This window comes from Balaenoptera physalus (assembly GCF_965194825.1).
Source record: "Balaenoptera physalus genome assembly, chromosome: 20".
Lineage (NCBI taxonomy): Eukaryota > Metazoa > Chordata > Mammalia > Artiodactyla > Balaenopteridae > Balaenoptera > Balaenoptera physalus.
This window is the reverse complement of record NC_138901.1, coordinates 19,548,243-19,566,512: the sequence shown is the minus strand read 5'-3', so window position 1 is coordinate 19,566,512 and position 18,270 is coordinate 19,548,243. Positions and strand designations below refer to the sequence as shown.

Genomic DNA, 18,270 nt, shown 5'->3' with positions numbered 1-18,270 from the left:
ACTGGAAACCAAACCCAGACAAAAGGGGAGACTTGAGTAACCATATGGATACATTTATCTAAGAAGACTGGGAAAATGAGGTGTCAATGAAAATCCAACCCCAAATGAAGGCATCTTGAAACAAGTGGCTTCATCTGAGGGCAGCTAGGACAGTGGGACAGTTTGGGGAGGATTTTCACAATTTTCACATTGCCTTCCGAAAGTTTGAGCTCTCCTGAAATGTGATTGCTTAAGAAGACGAAGAATGCAACTTGAAAATAAATATATTCACAATCTGTAGTCACATTCTCCTTACCACCTCCACAAGCTTGGGAGTGCCCAAGACACTCAATGAGTCTTTAAAATGTCACAATGTGGACGTATCTGCAACATGAACACAGTATACTCCAAAAAGAAAAACATTCTTTGATCAAAGTGTCCTCCAGATCTCCACGTGGACTTGCTTATTTTCCTGGATCATCCCCTTTTTCATTCTTCTTCCTCTAGTCCAAAAATTCTTTAAAATACACCAATGTTTGAGGAAACAGAGATAAATATATAAACTTTCCACAGCCTAAGTCTGTATACTTGCAAGCATGTTGGTTAGAGGCACACTAGAGGTAGAGGCAGTGAATAATTAAAAAGGGTCTACTTGGTAGTCTTTAATGCATAAACATAATAAGACCCAAAGATATATAATTCTGTGCTAATATTCATGAATTTATAGCTTAAATTTTATCAGTTTTAAGTAAAAAAGGTCATGTTTGCTTTCAGACCTAAGTGTATAAAGTAATAAAATGAAGATTCCATCCCTCTCTAAATGCCAGCCAGATAATTTTAGGCGGAGTATTAGTATAAAAGAAAAGAATTTAAGGCAATCCAGTAGCTAAGATATTTCCAACTAAAGCTTTGTCTTTCAGAGCATGCTCTATTTCCTTCTCTTCAATCTTCAGAGACACCTGCAAAGAAGAGAAAAGGACTTTTCATGGTGGAGAACTCACAAAAGCAGTTTTTATTACACAAACTTCTACCGTGTTAAACTTTTCTCACAAGAGGCAAGCAAGTTAAACACTGCTTTTGCAATAGCCAGAAAAAAAAAAAAATCTCATTCATACTACAGCCCTATATTCACACACCCTAACAAAAAAATTGTTTATCTAATTGTGGTCATTTTTAAATCTTTACTTGAGCAAAAGATAAGCTCGCCAAAGTAGGACAATTAAAAGCAATGTCACAAAGAAGCAGTTCATTGTACCTTTGCGAAGCGCATTTCCTTGTTTTTCTTTAATCCGAAAATGCCTCTGGCCTCCAAGAGCCCTGAAAGTGACAAACACTCTGACTGGTCCACAGCTGCCACCTGCTGTTTGCGGCAGACGTTACTATAGGCTTCATATAACTGAGAGGAAACAAGGGAGAACAAATGTTGCTTAAAAGTCGTATCTCTTGTAACCCTGTAATCTTTTAAAAGACTGTGAATCTGGGTTTGCAAAATAGTTATCTAAATACCCTAATTCTCTCCCTTTTCAATGAAGTCCTTGAAAAGGCATTTTGGAGATACTGCCAAAAACCTATACTGTAATGCAAGAAAGGGGCTTTATATATTTCATAGGGAGAGGCAGAAATAAAGGGGAGAAGATTAATGGTAAGGTCTCAACCACAACCCAAGGGAAATAAAGTCAGCTGCCTTTTACATGATACCAGTACTTATTCTTACTGTTAAAATCCATTTTTAATTCACATCAGCTGGAGCGTGATAGGCCTTTTGGAAAATATCTGCTCTGCAAAGCAGATTCTCATCTCCACCCCAGCTCCATCTGCTGAGATTCCCAACTAACCTTCCCCAGAGTGACCTCTTTGATTTTCAACTGCCTGGTCAAGAGCAGCAAAGAGCAGACCAAGATCTTCTGCTGAAGAGGGAAGGAATCTTGTGCTCCTTCTCGGCTCAAAGTCATTCTGTTTCCATCAACTTCCGAAATGACTTGTGATATGTGAATAACACCAACCTGCTTGGGAACCAGTGACTCAGAGGGTGATTTACCTATAAAGTAAATAAATCAAGCTTAATTAGATTTTTTAAATATTGTGGGTATTGAGACAGATGATATTAAATTTTAGCAGAAGGAAATTCAAGAGCAAAGCAGAAGTTCCAATTCTGTAACTAGAAGCCAGAGGATGAGACAAAATGTGATCCTTAGAAAGATGCCAAAGTGTGACATGACTTGGAAAGTAGAGTTATCCTTTTTCTGGGCAGAACGGTGAGCTATTTTATCCTGTAGAGTGCAATTTAATGTCAGAGAGACGAAATCCACCTCATGAAAGAATAAGGACCAGACAGAGAACCAATGTACTCAGCCTTGGAAGGTTCCTAATATCTCAAAGGCAAAGAAGGATAGAACCTTGAAACAAAGATGGCTGGGCCTGGTCTTTTTTTTTTTTTTTTTAATTCATTTATTTATTTTTGGCTGCGTTGGGTCTTTGTTGCTGCGTGCAGGATTTTTCTCGTTGCGGCGAGCGGGGTCTACTCTTCATTGTGGTGCGGGCGTCTCTCATTGCGGTGGCTTCTCTTGTTGCAGAGCACGGGCTCTAGGCACACAGGTTTCCATAGTTGTGGGTCGCAGGCTCTAGAGCACAGGCTCAGTAGTTGTGGCGCACGGGCTTAGCTGCTCTGCGGCATGTGGGATCCTTCCCGGACCAGGGCTCGAACCTGTGTCCCCTGCATTGGCAGGCAGATGCTTAACCACTGCGCCACGAGGGAAGTCCCTGGTCATTTTTAAAGGCTCAAAAAATTACCTAATATTTCAAATCAAATGAGTGGCTAGGGGACTTCCCTGGCGGTCCAGTGGTTAAGACTTCACCTTCCAGTGCAGGGGGTGTGTGTTCGATCCCTGGTTGGGGAATTAAGATCCCATATGCCTCATGGCCAAAAAACCAAAACATAAAACAGAAGCAATATTGTGACAAATTCAATAAAGACTTTAAAAATGGTCCACATCAAAAAAAAAAAAAGAGTGGCTAAACGTGGACAATCCTACCTAAGTCCTCTAGATAGCCTCCCCAAATGACCTTTGAGGTTGGGTTCATTTGCCCAAGCTGATCTCCAGGAGAGCAACACTTGAGAAAATGTCACTGGATATCTTAGCAGATAGCACCATCTCAGAGTCTGGAGGTTGGGAAACTGCCAACAAGCTTCGGAGGATTGTGGCCTCATTGTTTGGACGCAGGAATTGCAAGACAGAGGAGGGATTTGCTCTGTAACAACCTTTGCCTAAAGTTACTTCCTGAGACTAAGTCAGTTGTCTCACAAGAGTTTGCTTCTGTTTCACGAACACAGATGGGATGCTACCGAGGACTAATCGTCATGGAGAAACTGGAGATCAACGATCAAACAAGCAGAATCTTAAAGCTGAGAAGAATTTAGAGGTCTAGTCTCGCTCCCTACCCAACAGCTGAGTCTCTTCAAAACAATCCCAAAAAGTGGTCACCTATCCAGCTTGTGTCTGAGTATCTTCAACACTGGGGTACCCACACTGTGTCAAAGAAGCCCAGTTAGTGCTATTTGTTGGAGAGTGTCTTCTTATATCTATTTCAAGTCAGTCTCCCTATAGCTTTCTAGAGCCATTAAAAGCTAACCACACCTACCAGAGGTCAAAAGACAGGAATTAGATTAATAATTTATGACAGGAATTCACAACCCCTTTTAGCTGTATGTGTGCGGGCGGTGCTCACAGGGTCCACTGGCAAGTCTAAATGTTATTGGTAAGGGAAAAAAGGGAATAATGTGAAAAGTTGAAGAGAAACCAGTATCTAGTCTATGCATTGGCAAATATTACCTGCTATGAGTCTAAGCACTAAGTTTGGCTAATTCTGAAATATTTTTAGTAATTTTCTTTCAACAAGTTGATGAAAAAAAGAGTCTTCTGTGGAACTATGGTGCTAGAAACAATTTTAGTAACACTCAACCAGTGCAGGAGTGAAGGAAGAAACAATCAAATCAGACTGTCCTGTTTCTAAAGATTAAGAGTGGATATTAAACACAAGATATGTAGTCCATGGCCATTTTACATCTGCCATAGCTAAGAGAACAAGGCTGAGGGAAAGGAAAATTAATTTTGTCATTTTTGTAAAAGCCTGCAGTTTAATGTAGCAATACTATCTTTGTACCTCCACCCTCCTAGACTTGTTTAAAGGTTTGCGATATCTCAAGTTGAACTCAATTCTTTCCCGTCTGACTCTCTTACTTCCCAGGCTTTGCTTTCACCTATGTTGAGACCTAAAGTGCACTCAACATAAGTACCCAGAGAGAAGCTGATCCAACCTTACTGTCTAGTTTTCATTCCTAGAGCTTGGAAAGAAAACTGACTCTGTCCCAACCATTCATGTAACACCCTGGAGAACTCATTTCCAGTAACGCATGGATTATAGCACTGGCAGGCAAGATGGAAACAAAGTGGATGAAATTGATGAAAAACACGACACCCATACACAAATGGGTGAGTGTGGATTTAACTATGCTCATTTCAGCTCTCTATCTCTTTCCTCAGAGAAGTTAAGCTTCCAATTATAAAGGAAGACAGAAAGGAGATAAACTACTCACATTCAGACAGTGGTTTGAGGATAGTCTGGCTTTTGACATCCGACTCTACAATTTCAATAGCTCTCCTGTAAAAAAAAAATATTTCTAAAATTAATTTAGGCTGAGCCAAACCAAACACCACACCAAACCACCAAGCTCAAAAACAGGCACATTAACAAAAAGCAACATGTTTTATAATTTTAAAGCCCCCAGACAAAATTGGGTTATGTCTCAGCTCCAGGAGACTTAATTGCCTTGAAATAATTCATGGACCAGGGAATCTGAGAAACTTCAACACTACATGGTTTCCTATTACAGAGGCCGAGTAAGTCATCGTACACTGAGCCAATGATAACATTTTGGACGAGGAAAACCCGTCATGGACAGGAGAGAGGATACGTAGTGTGGGTGATTGACTGAAGAGAGCCAGTACCACCCATACACACCAGACCTAAGAGGACAGTCCTCAGTTATCTATACACAGGATATGTGTAGGCTAAGACCACACTGGCCTACTTGACTCTTGCTCATAGTTGCAGTCTCTACCCAAGTAGTTTGCTGACTAGGGGAAACTCAAATCCAGGATCACACCATCTAGCAACAGGAAGAGCTTACTCTCCCACTGCTCTCTCCAAAGTTCTTTGCCCACAGGAAGCCATAAGCCAGACTTGGATCTTCTGCATGGCAGTAGGGGGAAGTTGGACGAGCGGGCCAACGCAGCAAGTATCATTTTAATGGACCAAGTGTCCCTACTGGGAAGGAAGACATTTCATCAGTCAGCACAGAGGCTTTCCCCAGCAGGAGGGGCCGGGGGATGGGAAGGGAGAGAGAGGTCTGGAGTACAACTGTGGGGGACTACCAACTGGAGGAAGGGGTGCTCACAAAAGCAAAGGAAGGGAAAAAAGTCTAAAGGCAAAGATGGTTCAGGTCCATAAATAAACCTGCTTGAGACCAGCTAATGGAAAAGTAAACTGGAGTCTTTTTTAATATAAATGTAATTAACCAATCTATAATCACCACAGGGAGTGCCAGCAACATCTCATTTGTTTCTCCCTCTGTAGGTAATGGACTGATAATGTTTCAGACATTAACAGGGTGGAAATGCAGAGCTCCCCACTGAGAAACAAGTCCTCCTTTCTGAGTGTAAAATGTGGCAGAATGGAGCCTCTTAAGCCACATTCACTTGAGTTACATGAGACAATTAACAGCATTTCTTTTTTTTTAATAAAAGCAGCCAACAGTGCCATAACTCACCTGCAAACATCTAGCGCTTTGCGAACATCTCCCGAAACAGCAGAGACTTTGCGGGCACAGAACTGAATGGCAGCATTGTCCAGGACCTGATCTTTAGATGCCTTTGAACAACACATAGAAGATGACAGTTTGAACTATAAGACTTGCCCTCTGCAATTTAGGTCCCAGACTTGATTGACCAGCCTTTAGGGTCTAAGATGCCTTTTCTGCTTAGAAGTAAATGGAGATTTCATACACTTAAGCATTTTGTAGGAATGTGGTAGAGGTTCACAAAGGGGAAAAAAAAGCAGTTGAAACTTAAATTAGCAAAACTAAACTAAACTAAAATCTATTTGGTCATTTTCAATAGAGAAAGTGTTTTCATAGGTCCTATTTTATAAATTTATTTATTTATTTATTTTTGGCTGTGTTGGGTCCTCATTGCTGCTCGCAGGCTTTCTCTAGTTGCGGTGAGCAGGGGCTACTCTTCGTTGCGGTAGGTGGGCTTCTCACTGCGGTGGATTCTCTTGTTGTGGAGCACAGGATCTAGGCGCTCAGGCTTCAGTAGTTGCAGCACGTGGGCTCAGTAGTTGTGGCTCGCGGGCTCTAGAGCGCAGGCTCAGTAGTTGTGGCGCACGGGCTTAGCTGCTCCGCAGCATGTGGGATCTTCCCAGACCAGGGCTCGAACCCGTGTTCCCTGCATTGGCAGGCGGATTCTTAACCACTGCGCCACCAGGGAGGTCCCCATAGGTCCTATTTTAAAAGGCCATTAGAGAAGCATTTGGGTGACTCCTCTCTTTTTATTCCAACACTAAGGCATCTAAAATGGAGCCAAGAGTAGAAATTCATATAAAAATGAATGGGCTATAGGAACTCCCTGTTTAGTAATGCAATCAAAGCAAAATATTTTTGAACCATCTTCACAGGTGATACAAGGAACACTCAGCTTGGTACAATGCTTGGCACTCACCTGAGTAAGTCGATCCTGCAGGATAGTGGCTATCTGATTTTTGGTATAAGGTGGGAAGTTCAACAGCCGTGGCTTACATTTTTTTCTAGCTTGAAGCCTCGGCAGAATTCTGTCTGTGAGATCCAGGGTATTAGCAATACCTGAGAAGGAGATAAATAACACTAAGCATCATTGGTCAAATCATCGTAAAAGGAAAACTAAACCCTCTGAAAGCTGAATAAGGGACTTCCCTGGTGGTCCAGTGGTTAAGACTCCACGCTCCCAATGCAGGGGGCCCAGGTTCAATCCCTGGTCAGGGAACTAGATCCCGCACGCCACAACTAAGACCCAGCACAGCCAAATAAATAAATATTAAAAAAACAAAAAAACACCCACCAAAAAACTGAATAAAATTTCCAGTTATAATCCGGCATTCCAACTGTTGTTTCCCACTTTCCCCCACCCTCCACCCTGAATATCCATTAGATAAGATGTACATAATCATCGAAGAATGCTCTTTTCGAGTTAGGATTAGAATTGTTCAATTATAAGCAGGATCAGATACTCCCAAAATCAATTGTCTCTGAAATGCAGCATTATGTCATTTCTATCCAGAGTTAACAAAGTTGATTTGACTTAGATTAAGGTTCTTATTATTTTATAGTAACTTTCTTATTTTGGTAAGAAAGCAGAAAGCTGGTGTAAGACCAAATAATAGTTGGTAAGGGAATTCCCTGGTGGTCCAGTGGTTAGGACTTGGCATTTTCACTGCTGGGGCCCGGGTTCAATCCCTGGTCGGGGAACTAAGATCCCGCAAGCTGCATGGCACAGCCAAAAAACAAAACAAAACAAAATATGTGATGAATAAACTGAAGAGATTAAAAAAAGGTCTTTAGAACCACCACGTAACATCAACAACAGAGCACTAACCAATCAGCACCAACCGAGAAGTGCTTAGCCATGGCCATTCAAACAGTGTGTACAATACATCCTGCCCTCTGCTGTCCAGCTGGTCCATCTCGTCCAACACCAACACACTACAAAAAAAGAGAAACAATTAGTACCCATGTTCACCTTCTTAACTCTCCAATCTGTTTGATCTGGGCTGACGCTAGGTCACATTCCTACAGCTAAGACCAGTTTGAAGATCATAATCTGTCCCACCTCCAGTCACTGTTATGATGATACCCCCATCATCACCAGAAAATAACATACAGGTTTTTCAAGTAATTAGTTTAAAAACATTTCCCCCCAATTTAAAATTAGAAGGTTTTTGTTTTTTCTTTTCTTCTTTCCTTTTAAGCTTATGTAACTACCCCTCAGAGAGAAAATATAGGAAATGTTCTTTTTATGAGCAAACTGCTAAATTCAAGAGATGAGAATGTGAGTTTGTGGGCAATGGATCCTGCAGATTTTCACAGAGCAACATGCAGCAGAGCAATGCTTACATCATGGGGCCCTTCTCCGCAGTCATATGGTTTTCCAGTTTCCTCATTATGTCCTTCCCAGCTGGCCTGGATACTTCTTCCTGACAAATCTCCTGAGCAATGGCTGGGAATACAGCCTGGGCACTCCTCAAGGACATGCAATTCAGCATGATAGTTTTAAAGCCTTTCAGTTCCTTCTAGAAAAATGCAAACATGCGAGTTATTTTGGCCTCAGATAAAGGTTTGATGGAACCTGAAGTGTCTTTGAAGAGTTAACAGCATACAAGAGAATAAGGTCCACTTTCATTTGGAAAGATTTAGACAGTGTAATTAAAAATGTCTTATTTTGGGGAAAACTGCAGTCCCCTAAGCACTTCTACTTTTTCTTAACCCTTGATAACCAAGTATCGTTTTGGCAAGAGCATTCAGACTCTCAGTGTACCTTGAGGTCTTGCAGAATTCGGCTTAAGCAGGCAGTTTTTCCAGTTCCAGGAGCACCAGAAAGATAAAGACTTCCAGCTTTCTTCCCACAGATGTGCTCCCTCAGGAAATTCCTGATGACATCCATCTCCTTTTCCCTGGCAGGCAGCTGATCTGGGACAGCTGTCGTCAGAAGCTGCTTTGCTTGCTGGTAGCAAGTGCCTGTGCCAGACATGAAAGGACAATTAGACACAACAGAGGTGACTGAGAAGACCCACCAGGTTTCACTTGGAATCACCAGCCTTGTTTACGAGGCTGCACTATCAGCTGCCATGTAAGAACCAACCTTCTTGCTTGAGAAGTCTCAGACATGCAGATTCTTTCTCCAGTGGACGTCTCTGCTCAGAATTTGTTGCGATGTCTTGACCTTTTGGACCTGAGGAACGTATTTTGTTTTGGTGAACTCTGGCTTGTTCTCTTTTGCTAGGAGACTCAGTTGTCAGCTGATTGTCAAATACCAATCTGCGCCCCTTAGATGTACGTGAGCGAGGGGGACCATTTTCTTTCTTGCTTTGCTTTGGTGGAGAACAGGGAGGTAAACGGGGAGTGTTACACAGGTTGTCGTCACCTGAAACATTAAAATCAAAATGTGGTCATTCATAGCAGTGGATAGTAAAAGGACTTGGAAAGATCTCTGCATTCCCCCCCGCCGCCCACCGAAAAGGGGGATGAATTTCTATCATGGTCAGAACCACCAAAATAAAATGCCTCTCATTCAGAAGCAACTAGTGGCCACCAGATGGCACCACTGAGTCTTACTATTTGATAGAGGTTTTAATGGGATGAAATTCTAGGCTTGCTCTAAAACAGGGGTTCCCAACCTTGGCACCACTGATATCTTGGACCAAATAATTTTTCATTGTGGGGGACTGTCCTGTGCACTGTAGAATATTGAGCAGCATTCCCAGCCTTTATTGTCAGTATCACCCCCTCAGTTATGACAACTAAAAATGTCTCCAGATCCTACCAAATCACCCCTCATTAAAAAGAGATGATCTAAAACAAGAAAGGAAAAAACAAAAACAAACAAAAAATAATTTAAAAAAAGGAAAGAAAAAGAAAGGATTACCAACCACTGTTCTAAAACAAGAATTGTCACCTGTTTTTCTTAATTTCACAACTATCGAGGCAAGTCTCAAAATACTATATAACTAACTGCAAGGTCGTTTAAAACACTAACAGAACCAAGTTCAGTATTAAGGAACTGAAGATTAGACCCATTAAGTAGTTCGGAAAGTGATCTCAATAAGTAGCTTAACTCTGAAGTTCAGTAAGCACTTAGCAACCATTCTGAAAATAACCAAAGGGAACAGAGTGGTCTTAACTGAACTCAGAAAGCTGTTTCAAAGGCATCTTATTATTGAGAAAGAGAGGTCGAGAGCTACCAGTCAAAAAGTTGTACTCAAATAATGGATAGCTTACCCAGACGTTTCCTGGGGCTAAGAGGCAGAATTTTTGCACAAGGAGAACGGGGTATGGCCTGGACATTTGTCAGTTCTAGTTTGGTGTCACTGGAGTTTTTAGCTTTGTCCAATGTCCGAGGCTGTTTCTTTTTTGGAAAACTGATTGTAGCCTGTGACTGGGAGCGGGTTTGAGGCATGATGGCAACACAGCTGTGTACAAAAAAGAGAACAGGACAGCCAGTCAATATGTAAAAGTGAAGAAAAAACAACTAACATGTAACTTATACCGAAGATCAAAATTCATTTCAGAAGTAGATTATGTTGTAACAATATTTTAGCATTTAATTCTGCTTCATATCCGAATCTATGCAACAACAGCGAACACCACCTACTACGAGTAAAAGGCTGTCATAAACATCTTAGGTATTAACTCCTTTAAGTTTTACAACCACCTTAGAGGTAGGTACTATTATCCTTATCTTACTGATGAAAAAACAGAGGCAGAGAGGCCCAACGTCACAGCAAAGCAGGATATAAGACCAGGCATTCTGGCTCCAGAGCCCAAATTTTTAACCACTCGAGACGTGCAATAGCAAGTTGATCTTAATTGGCGTCCATAGTACTTCTACTCCCCTGGCTCCAGGCACGGGGTACACCGTTAACACCAGCTTAGCCCAGCAGCCTCCCACATTTACCGGCTTCCCCAAGCCCTCACCCCGCACTCAATCCCCGCTCTACCCAACTCTCGGCCCCACACAGCCCCAGATGTTCGGGGAACGTCTCCCTCCTGCCGCACTCAGCACAACTGCCAGAGCACTCCGACAGCGCACGTCTCCCTTCCCTACCCCGACCTTCTCACCCTCCGCGATCTGAGCTCTCCTCCTCTTACGGAACCCGCGGTCCTCGCCCTAGCCCCTCACCCAACTCCGCCGCCCCCCAGGACCCGGGCCTCCTCTCCTTTCCACCTCACAGTGCTGCGTCACCTCAGTGCCGGCGCCTTCTCACTTCTCCCGCACAAAACTAAAGGGACTGTGCACGACAGGATCCTGGACAAACCCCCACACCGTCAGCCGGAAAACCCAGACGCACTCGCGCCAAATCTGCACAGCAGCAGCTTTCCCGCCTCCCGCCAAAGCCCGGCCACGTTTCTGATTGGGTGTCGCCGTAGCGCCGCGCGCCTTGGCCCCAGCCCCCTCCTTCACAACCAATCAAGCGGGAAGGCGCACAACCAATAAGAGAGCCTCAGGCCTCAGCGCCACCGTGAGGCCACGCCCACCGAGCCGTGGGGGCAGTCTACATCCGGGGCCTCGGCGGAAAGACGCGCGCTTGCGCCGCGGCCGACTGAGTGAGGCCCGGCGGGAGCTGTAGTCTTTGCAGCTAGCGACTGTATTCCCACGCCCTACCTTCAGTACCCCTTCTCACTGCTGCACGTACCCATTTTTTCCTTACCCTAATGGGCTAGATTTTCAGAGAGTTACTACATAATACCTACCATTATTTGGGCGGTTCTGGGTGCGAGGTATGATGCTAGACGCTTTACATATCTAATGCTCAACACTGCAAGACACAAAGCAAATGTGCCGAGGGTTAGTTAGAGGTCACAGAATTTTGGTGGCCTCGAAGGGCCTAGGACCATTTCCTGACACCAAAAGCAATGTTTCTTTGTAAAGTTCTACATACATACATAAATACACTGCACTTCATCACAGTATCTCCCTGATTTGTGTTTCAAGGGTGAGAAAAAGGGCCAGGCCTTTGCTTTTATTTTGTTAAAGATAAGAATACGGTATTCTGTGCACCTTCCTATCATTAATCCCATTAATCCACAAATGTGGGGAGTGGAGAGAATTATGGCCCCTTAATTTTAAAATATTTTTTTTTATGGCTAAATACAAGGGTTTCAGGGCCAGAGAAGACCACTACAGAAGGAGTGGCAATCTGAGCTTTTAATGAAAAATATAAATTAGAGCAGTAATTTACAGGCCAGCTTCCAATGCTAATAACCCAGGTTCCACTAAAAACCCAAACCCAGTTCTAGGTGATGGTAAGCATTTATCTGTCATCCTTCAATATCAAATGAAATAGAGCAAGCCGAGAAATAGGAAAACAATATTACAATCAACTTAATTGTAGTTCATTGATATAGGAGATAAAAGCCAATATTGAGTGCTTGTGTGTGTGCCAGGCACTGAGCTCTGGTATTTTACCTATATCACCTTATTAATTCTCACAGTCACCCCCATGAAGTTGGAATTATTTCCATTTCACAAATGAGAAGACTGAAATAGAGAGGTTGAGTAAATCTGCCCAAGGTCACACAACTAGTAAGTGGAAGAACTGGAATTCAAACTCAGGGAGTCTGACAGGAGATCAAACTCCTGACCACTTAAACATACCGAGGGGGAATAGACAGATGCAGGTTTTAGAGGGAGAGATGGCTTTCTAGGAGCTGAAAACTACAAGAGTGAAGAGCGTAGGCTGCCACGAATGGAGAAAGTGTTACCACAGAATGGAGACTTTTTTACCAGCTGGTATGTCTGATCTCTTAACAGGGGAATAGAACCTAGAAAGAAGCAACTTTCACTGTTTATATTTATTTTTATAACCTGGGCACCTAAAACTTGTCCTTCATAACCAGAAATGGTAACAAGTGCCCAGCCAGCTTTTAAGGGATGGTGGTGAACAACTACCTCAGTTACAGTGGGACAGAGGGGGCAGAGGAAGCCATGAGTACTTAACGTGCATATTGGAGCCTATGAAAGCATTCACCAGGAAATATAGCACCGGTCCAAGAAAAGCCTACAAGAATAAGTGACTATTGTGGAAGCAGGCAGAGAATCACGGAATGTCCAGATTGAAAGTTCTCTAAAAGGTTACCTAATTGAAGTTTTCTCTTTTCACTACTCCAGTAACATGAGCATACCATCATACTGTTTCTCGCTTCTGTGGCTTGTCCTTGCTGTTTCCTATGTCTGGAATGCCAGTCACCATCCTCCCGCCCTGGCTAATTACCATAAAGCCTTTAATGCCCCGCATAGGTTTCCCTTGGTGGCTGTCCTGAAGTCTTCTGCTAGACTCTGAGCTCCTTGGAGGCAAAGACCATGTCCTATTCGTCTTCATATTGTCAGTGCCTGGCACAGAGTAAAATATGCAATCAACGCTTGCTGAATGAATGGAAAGGACATTCCTGCCAAGTGGATATCCATCTTTTGCTTCAACATTTTTTGTGGTCAGACAGCATACAGTCCTTTAGATCTCACACCCCTAAACCTAGGAGTGGAGAATGAATTCAATTATGTGTAAAAACAATCCAGACTGGGCTCCAGTGATGTCAAAGACGAAGCATTTCCCCATAGTTATCCTCTGGGGTGGTTAGGATCCTGAGGTTGACATTTTAGTTCTCTTACCTCTGTCTGCAGAGTAATAGGAAGTCAGAGACAGGTAGCTTCCTTGCAGTAAGTTGCAGTTAGTGGCTGGGCTGGGCCAGAAAATACTTAAGAGGCACATTCACCATAAGCGGCTATGTCTTGGTAATAACTAAAGTGGGCAAACTAGTGTCCTTATCACTTGCTAATCCATACACAGTGTCATGGGGGAAGGAACCAAATGACACAGGAAGAACCTGTCCGGCATCCTTATGTGTGTCTGGGCATGTGCACACATACACAGACGAGCAATACCATCCCAATAGGACAGAGAAAGCTTACAGGGTTAGGAAGTTGAGGGTCATTTAGGCAAGCTCTATTTGAGGGCTATTCAAAGTCACAGGAGGAACAATTAAATCAATAAATAGGTAGTTTATTAATCATATTAATAACAATGATGGGTCAAAGAATCAGGAATTCAGCCAACCTGGCAAATATGGATGAAAATGAAAGGAGGCCCTTTTTTCCCCTCGCTCCCGCACCCTCATAGGTTTTTATATCAAACCGTGTGAGAGTGACTCATACACACACCTATTATGAACCAGTACGGGAAATAATTTCAAGACCTTTGCTAGTGATGAAAGTGTAGGTTAAGCTCATTAAATCTTAGTGGTGATTATGTCAGCTGACCACAGTAAGCAGAGAATGTCTGGTTCAATTCTGACACCTATAGTCAAAGTTCAAGAAAGCCAGCTAAGATTTCAACTTAAGCAGTGAAGAAAAAAAGGCAACACCCACATAAAAACAGACACAGTCTGTGTGTTCTGCCCTCACCTTTTCTTCACACTATAGTGTGAGAATCTACCACACACACACAGGTGGAAAGAAGCATTAGGGATATAAGGAAAGGACACAAGGCCAGGGGGTCTCCTGAGTTCCCTGGAATCATGGGCAAAGGGGAGTTAGGTGGCAAATATAAATAATGACCAACTCTATCAGAATCAGTCAGTCAGCCTGGCTAACTGGAACTGTGATTTTCAAAACACAGCAGGAGGGGAGGAGAGAAAACTCTCAGGAAGCTGCAGATGCTTCTGCCCAAGTTAGTATTTCTACTTTCTCACAGGATCTGGAATCAAACCACTACCCTAACCGGAGGCAACAGATTTTCTCCCCTCTATGCCACCACTTGCGGTGGTATTCCAGACAAGACTACACAGTTTTCAGGTTTTTGCTTTTGTTTTTAAGCAAGGTTTAATTAAACTGCACGGCATCCAGAAGAAAGAAATGTACCAAAGAATCCAACCTGAGACCGGATTATACATTGTAGAAGGGGGTAAAGAAATCAATGCTAATTGGGAGAGGGAGTACTGTAATCAGAAACAACTCCAAAATAAATCATACAATAAATTATTTTTTAGAAGAAAAGAAACCAATCCACATGCAGACAAAGATGGACGCACACATACATACATACACTCTTCACACACGTCACTCTCGTCTTTTATTCAGTGTTGACGATGGCTCCCATGCTGGTCACCGTGGAAAAGGACAAGGGTTAGACGTGAGAAAAGAAGGCTCGGCCCCTCTGCCACCAGTGGAATGAGATCTAAGACAATTAGAGAGGGAACCCACTAAGTTGTCAGACAAGAGTAGAAAGAAGGAAACAGCAGTTATCAAGGAAGATTTTAATTGCTTCAAAGAGGGAGAGAGGAAGAAAGCACAGAAATCTAACACAAGTAAAGGCACAATGAATGTGGAGTTGAATGGAACCAAACCCTTCCTTCGGTTAAAATTATCCTTCTTTTTTTTGTATGTGTTTTGAAGGTGGTTGTAGTTTTGCTTCATTTTGCTTTTAAGAGACGAGTCTTGAAGGCAGAGTTGTAATGCCTCCCATTCCCTAAATTAGGGTGGCTCACAGAAAGCCACCTTGACCACGTACAGCCAGGGACTGAGATCCAACAGGGAAAGAAAGACTACAGCTGGAATGTGAGGAATCTGATTTGCAGTTGATTGTAGGTTGGGTTTCCAGAAGAACAGACAGCTCAGTGTAGTGCCATCAAAGGGCCTCAGATGCCCTCTACTCCACCCCCAGAGCTTTGCAGAAGGGAAGGACCCTGCAGTCACACTTCACCCCCACTCCCATAAGCACTCAGCCTACAGATTATTTCAAGTGATCAGGAGAATTAAAACACACCCCAACCCTGAGTTGCTCTGTAGCAAGTCTATTTACAATTTTATCTCACCTCTCCCTGGAGGTAAATTTAGGTTTCAAGAGGGGAAGCTATGGGGTGAGGGGATGCCCCCAGGGCAATGGCCAGTGGCTAGTCTCCTTGCCTTTGCCAGTTCGGAGGGCTGGGATGAACTCTGGAGACAGAAGCCTCATGTCCGTTGGGTGGGATAGCCCTAGGTGCTCTCACTCTGCGGGCCCAGCTGGGAAAACGCTGGGCCTCTGCAGCTGGAGGAAACCCGCCCCCCCCCGAAAGAGCAAACCACACCTGGAGCACCACAGCGCTACGATCCAGGTCTGGGGACCAGAGGAGAGGGGGAGAGGGGCATCTAGCTCATTTAAAAACCTGCAGACCACTGGCCTGCTTCCCAGAAAGGGCGGTAAGAAACAACTATGAAGTTTTTCCCACCCGAGAAAAACATCATAAAACCAAACCCACACAAGGGCTTTTAACACAGCTTCCTGATGCCTAGTTGGGCAATGTCTCTTCCTTCTGGGAAGGGATAAGGGGGTTAATGGGACTGGGCAACAGCCTCAACGTGAGACCACCCAATCTTCCACTGAAGAGATGACATTCCCACAAGCAGATAAAAAGAGCAGTTTAAAAGGTGAGAAGTTTTAGTGCTCTTGTAGCCAGCCCACCTCAAACCTATATTACAAGCTTTTTACAGCATACAAAATAGATCAATAACTATGAGGCTCACATTCCCATTCATCAATAGTAAATATACATGATAATAAATCTGTTATTAACACAGGGACCAAATAAGGTATAAGGCAAAGACATTTAAATAGGTACTGTGTCATCAACATGCTCTGAAGAAGAAAATCCATCGGACTAGATCTAGTCCCAGGCCTCTTTCCATGAGGCCAAGAAAATGAAAGTACAGTCAATACCCACGTGACACAGTCCAAATGCTGGGGAACATGAGGGGCATCAGGTCATACAGGAGGAAGATAGTAGCCCCACTGAAAAGCTGGGGTTTGGCTTTTACGTGTGATGCTCATTTCGATGCTCTCTATGTTTGAGTAGTGAGGGGAAAAGAGATACGCTTTGATAACATCGTACAAAAGGCATCAACTCCCATTTCAAAAATAAATGGGAAGACTTCACAGTCCAAGTTCAGTAACTGGGGTCAGCATCTACCCTGGAACTCTGTTGCAGTATCAAGTCTTGTACTTTCTCCTTTTCCCTCTACTAGCATCCTCTCTCTAAGCTCCACTGGCTTCAGGATGCTGGGGGGATACTGCTGGGAGGTAACTGCTAACAGATTTGAAAATAAGAATGATAAATAAAGAATGATTAGAAAAAGCATGGTCACAGACTTAATCATGGTTTGCCCCAACAGTCAATATGGTCCAGGGGATGGCAAAGGATCGCAGACCCCAGATAAATAACCCAAGTTGAGAGCTCTCTCATCTAGCACTGGGAAGACTTGGGTTTCACTGGGCACCATGTACAGATCCTTCGTCTGTGATCCAACAGATAGGAAAGGTCCCTAGGGCAGTTTAAGCCTGTGATGTATCTGATGAAAGCTCCTTTGCTCTCACTTCAAGCTTTGAGCAGCCTCTGCACTTGACAAGAGCTTTAGCAAACCAAACCAGCTGGATGTGGAGCCCAGGAGCTCCATCGTGCTGTTGGTGAAGGGGAATTCCCTGTACCATGATCCAAGCTCAGTTCCTACCTAGATTGGGAACCTTCATTTTCTCTGTGCTCTTTAACTAGGACCTGGAAGACGAAACAACATACTGCTGGCTGCCAGGGAAGATCAACTGGACTGAGGCACACCGCACCAAAGTCCTTGTGCTTTTGGCAGAGGAATCTTTGACTACCCCCATAAGCTTACTCACCCTTCTCCACTCTGCTGTGTTAACCCCTGCAGTCTTGGGGTTGAGCGGTGCAGAAGGGAACAGGAAGAGCCTGCTCACTCAGATGGTCTATGAACTTCACAACGAGCGGGCCTTAGTTAAAGTCATTCACAGCCCGCAGAGCTGGTCCCTTCCACAAGGTGCTTCACCCTTCCCTTCTTCGTCATCCCGGAGCACCCATCAGGGGCTGAAGTTTCTGAACAGGACTGACAGGGCCAGTGGCCTTCAGGGCCAAGCAGAGAAGACTGAGGCAGCCTCAAGGTCAAGGTTAAGGCCAAGGCCAAGGTCCTATCTTCCTATCTCTCACTAGAGGTTTTGGGGGTTTCTGAATCCATAATGAATGAATGAAAGGGACTTTTCTCTTGAGGGGATAGGTGGTGAGAGGAGGAAAAACATCCCTCAGCCTCAGCACCTGAAGAAATGGAGCAGGGAGCCCCAAAGGGCTCACATGGCTCCTGGGCCCTGTGCCGCAGAGGAACTGACTAGCTCTAAAAGGACCCCCAGTTTACTTCACCCTCTCTTTTTATCAGATGTTTAGTTCAACTGATTAGTATTTAGTATTTATATCCAACCTACTTCTGGGTATGAGTGTGGAGTGGGGTGAGGGCAAAACCAAAATACCCCTAAAAATAAAGCAGACCCACTTCCTTGCCCATGCTCTAAACCTGACCTTTAAAACAGATCACTTCTCTGCAAACTCCTTTCCCATTTCACTAAAAATGCCCACCCCCAGAAGTCCTGGCCATGCCAGCCTCCTAAAATGAT

At 43.7% G+C, this 18,270-nt stretch overlaps 1 protein-coding gene across 6 annotated transcripts; it reads right to left on the bottom strand.

The window, feature by feature from the left end:
* Positions 1 to 247: 247 nt before the first annotated feature.
* CDC6 (cell division cycle 6) lies at positions 248 to 18,180 on the bottom strand. 6 transcript variants are annotated; one of them, XM_082442496.1, is made up of 13 exons: positions 17,488 to 18,180; positions 11,537 to 11,601; positions 10,064 to 10,254; positions 8,928 to 9,209; positions 8,604 to 8,803; positions 8,183 to 8,358; positions 7,665 to 7,771; positions 6,756 to 6,895; positions 5,807 to 5,907; positions 4,574 to 4,638; positions 1,815 to 2,017; positions 1,235 to 1,375; positions 248 to 938 (listed from the first exon to the last, which is right to left on the bottom strand). In XM_082442496.1, exons 3-13 carry the CDS (start codon positions 10,239 to 10,241, stop codon positions 849 to 851), a joined length of 1,683 nt encoding a protein of 560 aa, XP_082298622.1. In that variant the 5' UTR covers positions 10,242 to 10,254; positions 11,537 to 11,601; positions 17,488 to 18,180; the 3' UTR covers positions 248 to 848. The 6 variants fall into 6 exon arrangements, with proteins under 6 accessions (XP_082298622.1, XP_082298623.1, XP_082298619.1 ...); XM_082442497.1 differs by lacking the exon at positions 11,537 to 11,601; XM_082442493.1 differs by lacking the exons at positions 11,537 to 11,601; positions 17,488 to 18,180 and adding an exon at positions 11,028 to 11,187.
* Positions 18,181 to 18,270: the final 90 nt, after the last annotated feature.

What these genes read in the sequence shown, in the direction of transcription:
- CDC6 (XM_082442496.1), bottom strand. Translation starts at nt 10,241, where the DNA reads ATGCCTCAAACCCGCTCCCAGTCACAGGCTACAATCAGTTTTCCAAAA. An exon ending in TTCTCGGTTGGTGCTGATTG is followed by an intron (nt 6,896 to 7,664) that starts GTTAGTGCTCTG and finishes TCTCCTTCTCAG; the next exon opens with GTATTGCTAATACCCTGGAT. An exon ending in AGGAAATGCGCTTCGCAAAG is followed by an intron (nt 939 to 1,234) that starts GTACAATGAACT and finishes TCTTCTTTGCAG; the next exon opens with GTGTCTCTGAAGATTGAAGA.